The sequence below is a fragment of the Nuphar pumila genome, unplaced genomic scaffold (assembly GCF_984573655.1).
Source record: "Nuphar pumila unplaced genomic scaffold, dmNupPumi1.hap1.1 HAP1_SCAFFOLD_273, whole genome shotgun sequence".
Lineage (NCBI taxonomy): Eukaryota > Viridiplantae > Streptophyta > Magnoliopsida > Nymphaeales > Nymphaeaceae > Nuphar > Nuphar pumila.
Window position 1 is genome coordinate 60,575 of NW_028323252.1, and position 8,578 is coordinate 69,152.

Below are 8,578 nucleotides of genomic sequence, written 5' to 3' on the forward strand. Positions count from 1 at the left end.
AGTTGTAAGAAATCCTACAGAGCAGTGGGCGTCGTTTGGTCAGTATCAGCTGCTACCTCAAGAAGCCAAAGGCACGGGCCACCGTTCGTGTATTGGGGCATCCTACAGGCACATGCCACCAAGGGTTGTACCTGCAATGACCTGCCTTTTCCTGTGGTACAACAAAGCAACCAGGACTCGATGTTTCATCATATACACAAAGCTTTCATATGTTGATCCAGTGGCATGGCGCAGGCAAGAGGGCGCGCTGCAAAGGCCAGGATGGACTTTGTACGAGGCATACGATTTTGACGTGGATTTGCAGCTGTTGCTATCTGGAAACGATGCTACAAGCTTCAACATCCGCACCAATGGCTATTCCTATTCGGGTGGCGCGACCCGAGTTGGAGTGGCACCCCGCTATGGTTACCCCTTTGCAAACAATTGCACGACATGCGCATGCTTGAAAGTGAAACCATTGGAGAAGGACACCGAATATGTCGTGATCTCTACTCCCTGCATCACTGAAAATCAACGTGGACGGACGCGCGCTAACGTAGCAAACACGTGCAAGCCAGATGTGAGCGAAACTACCTGCGCTGAATCCTACCTCTAGGCGCACTATTGACATCAGAAAACGGCCGGCGCAGGCCAGTGATTTGCACTGTATAGCCCCATACATGCTTGACAGGGAAGGCATTTTCGTTTGTCGCTGAAAACAACCTTCAGCGATGCCGTGGCAAATGCAACGTCACATGTCGAAAAACATCTTCACTTCTGTATGCCATCCAACTGATGTTGTTTGTACCTTTGCCCGAGTACGTCATTTGTATGTAATCCTATGTTTTGGGTGGCACAATCATGCAGTGTTCACTCATCGATCACCAGACTGTCGCCCAAATATTTGACATTAATGCACACCCTGAACTAATCAATTCCTCAGGTAAGTCCTCAGTAAGCAAGACACTACATCACGCGTGCGCAACATGAGGGCATCATCACTCACATCCGCTCAACACAGTGTCAAGCGGCACGCAATTTCTTCTTACGTGGCTTCTCAACCACAAGGTCCTCAGACGCAGCCTCCACGAGCAGCAGAGGCCACAACGCCTCAAGCTTCTTTGCATGCCCTTTCTGCAACCATGCCGCAATCTCTGCCTTCAAAAACTTCTCATTCACAGACCACTGCACGCGCAAAGCAGCCCTCCGGTCGACATCTGCTGTGACGAGAGCACTGACAAGCGCAGAGACACGCTGCAACGCACGGCCCTCAGCAGTGCAAGCCATTGCCGGCTTGCAGTTGTACACAGGCGCAAGCCGGCTGAATGCTGGGAGTACTTTGCCCGCGAGCAATGCCGCGGCGAAGTGGCCGCAGCGCTCGACTCGGTCAGGATGAGTTACCGCACGCAACGGGAGCGGCCAAGAGTGCATGCCATAAGCGATCTCGCACCACGCCAACACAGCATCTTTGTCACGGCTGTAGAATGGAGGTGGCTCGCGTACGGGATCGGACACTGTGGCTAGAGGGCCGCACGTCCCCTCTGATAGCCACGAGGCGTCCACCGACGTGAGTGTGCTCATGTAGAGTCGCTTCTCTGTCCGTACGAGCGACAGGTAGACAACAAAACCCGGAGCCACTGCGTGAAGTGCAGAGCGGGGGTGCATGAAGATCTCATCCTCGAGCGTACACCCCTGCAAACCGGCACAGTTACATGACTAACAAGGTCACAATACTGATAGCCTCAGCCTGATCAGCTGTGTTCATAGCAGTAACAACCATAGTCCTCATTGAAACACTCACCATTTGACGAGATTCCTTGCAATCACGACACCACTTGGATGCTGTCAGTCACTCGATGATGATGATGTATCTTTTTACAACACTACCGCATCCACATGGACATTGGCAACTCCAAGAACTACTTGGGAATCAGAGTTATCATTACCATCACCTGAGGCAAGCGTACCTGGACCAGCCTGACTTACCATAACCATAACCTGACTCGATGTCCACAACAAATACACAAATGCCAATGCATGATGCGACGGTTTCAAGAGAACCAGACAAAAGCATCGTTGCACAACACCTCTCACGCGCTACAAAGAAAGCCACAGACACCAGATGATTCACTGAGACGGAGACTGGGAACGAGAATACGCGTACCTGGTAACGAACAGCACGAGGGCCCTTGCCTGCACTCTGCTGGGCGATATACTCCGAGCTTCGCATTCGTCGAGCGACCTGGTCGGCCCACCCCGCCACGAGGCATTTACGGAGGACGTTGGAGATCGCAGAGCCTGGCAATTGCAGCTGAGCATCCAAACGATCCGCCCCAGTAGCTCCGGACGCCTCTTGCTTGGACCGACGAAGCAAAAACGCGGCGCCGGGGTGCCCTGAAATCGCGCCTGCCTCCAGCGTCGACTTCATGCGCAGGATCCGCGCCAGCTGAGTGCGAAGTGCGCTCATCTCATGCAGGTTTGCAGCATGGAGGAAGTTCTGCTTGCAGAAGGCCGACCGCTCCGACGGGGCTTGTGCCTCGTAAGCAATCAGAGCGTTGAGAGCGCTCACCGCATCGCCGCTCGGGCTTCTAAGCTGGTGGTGCGCCGAACGCGCCTTGTTGCGCACCGCATTGTTTGCGTTGTCTCGAGCAATCTTATCCTGTTTCGCAGCAGCCGCGTCGGTGGGCTCGCCCTGTGCAGGCGTGGCGGCCTCGGTGAAGGCGTCGGTGTGCACAAACGGAGGCTCTGAAGACAGCACTGCCGCGAGGGCAAGTGCGTGTGGTAACACGTCGACGCCGGAGCGCTTCTCAGCCATGATGGTGGCGGCTTCAAGCAGCATGCGAGAGTGGCGCGGGGAGATAGGCAACACTGCCATTGCTTTGCCGAGGTCTGTCAGCTCTAGTTGAGAGCCTGTGGCAAGCTTCGCGGAGAACGCTGCCGATGTCACTGTGAGAGCAGACAGGTGTACCAGGCATCGCTCTGCTGCCAAGAGCGCTGTGCGCTCAGGCGGTGTGGGAAACGGAAAGTTGAGGATCTGTAAAACATCATCATTGTGACACTCCTTCACGGTGGCATTTCAGTTGTACAGGAAGTCAGGTAACAGCATGCAACATCAGCTTGACCATAAGATTCGTCTACCCAGCATTGCTGTATTGTATCAGTCGTAGCTGCCCTCAGGTTGATGTCCTTTTCGAAGGTTTCACTCCTGCTTACCATTCATATCTGTGCATAATCATGCTTGTCTATCGTTGAATAGCTGTTCTCGATACTATACGTGTAGAGCTTTGAAAAGGCTGGAAGCCATGCTTGTTTTCACAATAACGGAACAAGGCCAGTATCTCAGCTCACAATGTCATAGAAAATCTGATACAGCTCCAATCGCTGTGGGTCTCGATGCAGTCGATGTACGTGAAGGAGAGATGTGCACGTATTTGTCATCTCACACTTAGTGAGGCACATGGTGAATGCACTTGCGCAGGGCAGCACCTTCGGGAGCCCCATGGCGCGCATGACAAGGATAACGCCCTCAAGCGCGGTGTTCAGGATCTCTGGCGGGGAGTGCTGAGGAAAGAGGTCGTTGAAACATGCTGAGGAGAACAGGCGGTAGCAATGACCGGGCCCGGTTCGGCCCGCTCGCCCAGCGCGCTGGTCGCTGGAAGCCTTGCTGATCCATCGCACTTCAAACCTGTGCAAGCCCGCTTGCGCCTCTAGCAGCTTGGTCTTGGCCCGTCCAGCATCCACGACATAGCTGCACTCACAAGCAGAACTCTCACTTCAAAATGCATAGAAACACCCTCCCAGCCTTCTTTTTTCCTTGGCACGGCGCGCAACAATGCAACATTGTGGATTACAATATCAGCGGTAGCTGCAGCAGGAGGGACTGGAGCATAGGGGTTCCGCCAGCACCACACCGAACGAGACAATGGCCATGAAAGTTACTCCAACGGACACATGGGTGCCGCACCGGATGCCGGGGATGGTGAGTGACGTCTCGGCGACGTTCGTGGCAACGATGATGAGGCGGTGCCCAGGGGGGGGGTCAGCGAAGACAGCAGCCTGGTCCTCAGGAGGCAGCATGGCATATAATGGCAGCACATGCACAGGGGTCTGAGCCGAACGCTGCAAGTCAGGGCGCCCAGAGGCGTCAAGGTGGGTTGTCGCCCCCTTGCCATCTTCCGGTGCTGGCAGCCTCAGTCCATACTTGTCCTCAAAGTGCTTCTCAGCTGCAGCGAGCTCTTCAGGCGTCATCTCCGCGCCTCCCAGTTGGATCACTTCCTCCTCCTCTTCACTGTCGGACGACTCCATATCGTCTACCAGCTCATTGAAATCTGCGCACCGCCGGTTCATGAACGTTGGTGAGAGGCTGGAATTGCAACCCCATCTCTACGAATGGCGTTTGCCCCGGGAGTATCAGAATATCCTCTCTCTCAAGCGCATGTTAGGTCGCATTCATGCTTCACGGGCTTATTGTCCAACCAGACATCTGCGAGATCTGCATTTCTGATCCAATCATTATCCAGGATATCTAAGAAGCTGGTTATCTATGAAATGATATGAAAGCAGATCAAATCAACATGAGAGGAACGATACTATGTTTGCACAAATGCCAGCAATGCGCACCTTCGTCGTGGTCATCCAAAGGATCCAAAAAGTGAGCATCCGCTTCAGCACGGTCAGCTCCATCAAGCTCCATTGCTGCCTCCACTGAGATGTCGTTTGAGGCTGCTTTTGCACTGCGCCCCCCCTTGGCATGCCGCGTCGATGCTTGCTCGCGGTGCAGCCCTGGAAACATTTGCTTGATGCGCGTGCAGAGCTGCCGCACCTCGCGCTGCCCGGTCATGAACACGAGAATGCCTCCAGGCGGGAGTTCGCGATGGATGCGTGCCACCTTCTTGTATGCCGCCCCCACATAATCATCCAGCTCGGTTCTTTTGCTGAAGTGCACGAGGACAGGAAACTGCCTGCACATGCGCAATGTCTTGGATGTCCATGATTGTAGCATTGCGTCAAAGATAATGTGCAATTAATATGAGTGCCAGACTGGCAAGTAAGATGACGCAACCTACTTTGCTTGATCAAGACGAAAGGACCATCTTGAATGAAGCTCTCGCGGCAGTTGTAACGACTATCCTACTCAAAACCTCATCTTCACTTGATCCTGCCTGCTACGTCGCTACTACTACGTCGGTACTCGGCAATGGTTAAGGATAAACAACAGCTTCGTACTCATCTGACCGTTTCACGCAATGGTTCTGCCTTACGGTCGGGGTTTCAGTGGTAGCCTTTCACACAAGCGAGTACCCTACTCCGGTGCACATTGGCAAAGCCCTGCGAGAGGCATGGCCAACAAAGGGAAGATTAGGGGAGCGTAGCGTCCGGCATTGATAAAACTGGCAACCGGAGAACCTATCCCCTTCGTACAAATGGCCTAGCACAAATTGTAAGCATCCTTGCACCATCGGCTCAACAATATCCAAAGCATCCACAGCTGTGAAAGGCGACGTACCTAGCTGGGACATTGACGACAGGGGGAGGCCCTCCAGGGTAGAGGTCTGGTGGAAAGAGGCGAGCATTTCCCACAAAGTCATCCACTCGAAGAGTTGCGCTCATGACGATGAGCTTGAGGGGTAGATGCGCTCTTCGGGGGCAGCATTGAGCGTCGCTTGGTACCGGGCTCGCCGTTGGGGCACAATGCGGGACAGCATGCCAGTAGCAGGTCGGTGTTGAGAGAGCGCTCGTGTGCTTCGTCGATCAGGAGCACTGAGTATCTGTACAGCAGGTTCATGACACTTAAGAACGTATGAGTCATATCGCTACGCTGATTTCAGTGCATCAGCACCGCTGATTCTCAATAACTTGAAGCATTCTGCACATTGATTCACCAAGTACATCATATCACAGCGTGCCAGGTTTGACAAGTAACAAACAGGTTGCATTCCCAGGTGGAACACCACGCACAGATTGAACACCAGCAACATGTACGTCCTTTGCAACCTTTTAGGTGCTTCACAACAGCCTCTCGCGCAGTCCCTGGAAAGCGTGACAACATGGCAGTCACAGACAGTAACATGGTTGCCAGGATCCGTCCAGGAAACGCACTTGCAAAGGAGAAAGTCGGTCTGGAGCTCGCGCATGAGGATACCATCAGTCATGATCTTGATGGCGGTGTCATCGCTCGTCACTGCATCGTAGCGGACCTGATAGCCCACATCACCGCCTATCTGGCTCGCCAGCTCAGCAGCGACACGCTTTGCGGTGGACACAGCAGCGACACGACGTGGCTGAGTCACCCCCACCATCCCACTTCTCTCCGGGAACTTGCTGCAGCCATAGCCAGCTTCGAACAGAAACTGAGGGACCTACATTGACCAATCACCAGTTTACCAGCGGCACGTTCACAAAGCAGGCGGTATGCATACAATGCATCAATCACACCGGTATCAGACTGGCTTGCCGATTCATGAATCTCCAACGGGAATTGGCTTGTACCAGTCTCCAAACAAGGGTCAGGACACACGAAAGAAGCCTCCACTAGCGGCAAATGCACATTTACAGGTTAGGTAGTAGTGGTTGCACCTGTGTGGTCTTGCCACAACCCGTCTCGCCGCACAGTAGGATGACGTCATGCTCGTCTACGGCTTGCATGATCTCTTGCTCCATTGCCAGAATTGGCAGCCCCTCCCGTGCCTCCTGTATCTCTGGTGTCCTTTGCACATAACGAACGCGAGTGATCCCCATGCTGGCCACGCTGCGCTCTCGTGGAGCGGTCTCAACCTCCTCGTCACGAGTCTCTGCAGCAGGGTGAGACGGCCGTCAGCACCATCTGTGGCAAAGCACGTTCAAAGCACTGTTGTCTCTCACCATCAACTACACCGTCATCGCAAGTAAGACTTTCGCATGATGGAAGAAAAGCACTGCGAATTGGTGGCAGTGTCTGTAATCACCATCTGCTGGCCGATTAAACACCACGGCATTGTATTATACTCAACGGCCAGTTTTTAACACGGCATGGGATTATACACATGGTCGACGTGACGAAACACCATCCAAGTGATTGCACGGAGCATGCAAGCAATGCGATATTTGGCTATGTCATACGTACCTGGTGCCTTGCACGTTAGCCATCAACACACAGCAGAGGATCCAGAAGCACCAGCAACGCGCAGAAACGGACCTGGGATGCCTTCTGCCTTTCGAAGCTCTGCCGCCAGCAAGCTCACACGTTTCCTTTCAGCGGCTTCAGACTGACGCTTCGCCTTCAACGCGTCCTCGTCGTCGCTGTTGTTGTCAGGTGCAGACATCTGTTCTCGCGTCCTGAATGTGATTTGCAACGGTGGCGCAACCTTTGATAGATCTCGCTTGAATGCCGGGGCGTCGTCGTCGCTGCTGGAATCCTCGTCATCGGCGCGACCTGCTGGCTTGCTGGTCCCAGTCACAGGGACAGTGTCGCTTTCCGGTGCATCCTCATCATCGGTAGTGTCATTATGAGCCCGCTTGCGTCCATGCCGCGCTTTGAGCTCCTACAACAACAGGTTTTGGCATTTACACATCCCGGTACATCAAGAGAGCAGCAAGTCTTCCTGAAATAAAAGAACACTATCAGAACAGGGATATCCCCCGTGGTTTCCTTTCCACCGAAAAGAACACGGTATGCCACTTCATGGCTTTGTTCAGCATGCCAAATGAGAGGCATGCATTGCATTGCGCGGAGACTCCACATATGCGAGCAGCTGGTTGATGATGCAACTGACAGCGCACTATTGTTGAGAAATCATCACAGCCTGCAGAGTTCAAGGTGTCTTTCCGGCTTAGAAGGGTTGCAAGCCACTAGCAATTCAAGTCCCGAGAAATACTGCATCATAACCAACCGCAGACGATCAAGCATACCCGCTGTGACGAGCTGGAAGCATGGCCAGCACGGCCCACATCAGCATCAGACAAGTCAGAGAGATTGTCGCGCTCGGCAGCATCCTCAATGGGCACGAAAAGGCGCATCTCAGCGGGCACAGCAAGCCCAGCTCGCTGCATCCGCAAACCCCGCCTGAGCAGCTGCTTTCGAGTCTCTTTTGCACCGCGGGTAGATGTCGTCTGTAGCAACTCCATCGCCTGCGACGTGAGCTGGGTCTGCTGTAGCTGCGCCAACGCATCTGCACGCAGTTGCCACGTGACGCTGGTGGCATGTTAGGGTGGTTCCATAAGGGAGATTTCAGGTTGTTTCCAGGAAAATCAATATTCTCAGTCGTACACCATCGTACACTGGTGCCTGCATGCCGGATTGCAAGGTTTCATGTCGACGCACTGGTGTAATACTAATTCAGCAGCATGCTGAATGCAACGAAGGTTGGGGCCAACGAAGGATAGATCACAGCAATGCAACTTATCTCCTGGGGCAAATGTAGCAGATTTGTGTGCAGATGTAAGCTCACCCTTGACTCTTGCCTGCTGCTCCTTCTTTCTCTGTATCTGCTCAAGCTTGCGGCGTTCGCCCTTGGACATGTGGACCTCGGCAGCCTGAGCTGCGGCGTCAGCTTTGCGCTGCTCCTTCTCTGCCTTCAGTTTCTTTTTGTCCCTCACCAGAACCTGCTGGGCCATGCCCCTG

The 8,578-nt window shown here is 53.7% G+C and overlaps 1 protein-coding gene across 1 annotated transcript; it reads right to left on the reverse strand.

Annotated features, from left to right (window-relative positions):
- Window positions 1-1,002: 1,002 nt before the first annotated feature.
- Window positions 1,003-8,082, reverse strand: LOC149810593 (ATP-dependent RNA helicase DEAH13-like). Its single transcript, XM_089994179.1, has 13 exons — window positions 7,867-8,082; window positions 7,615-7,806; window positions 7,154-7,499; window positions 6,556-6,770; window positions 6,079-6,338; window positions 5,650-5,747; window positions 5,486-5,615; window positions 4,600-4,940; window positions 3,944-4,307; window positions 3,466-3,727; window positions 1,966-3,013; window positions 1,781-1,821; window positions 1,003-1,671 (listed from the first exon to the last, which is right to left on the reverse strand). The coding sequence occupies exons 1-13, from the start codon at window positions 8,080-8,082 to the stop codon at window positions 1,003-1,005; spliced, it is 4,182 nt and encodes a 1,393-aa protein (XP_089850305.1).
- Between the last annotated feature and the right edge of the window lie 496 nt (window positions 8,083-8,578).

Coding starts and splice junctions, on each gene's coding strand:
- LOC149810593 (XM_089994179.1), bottom strand. CDS start 8,082: ATGGAGTTGCTACAGACGACATCTACCCGCGGTGCAAAAGAGACTCGA. Junction 5,616..5,649: donor GTGCCCCAACGGCGAGCCCG/GTACCAAGCGAC, acceptor GCCCCCGAAGAG/CGCATCTACCCCTCAAGCTC. Junction 4,941..5,485: donor GTCGTCAATGTCCCAGCTAG/GTACGTCGCCTT, acceptor GCGCATGTGCAG/GCAGTTTCCTGTCCTCGTGC.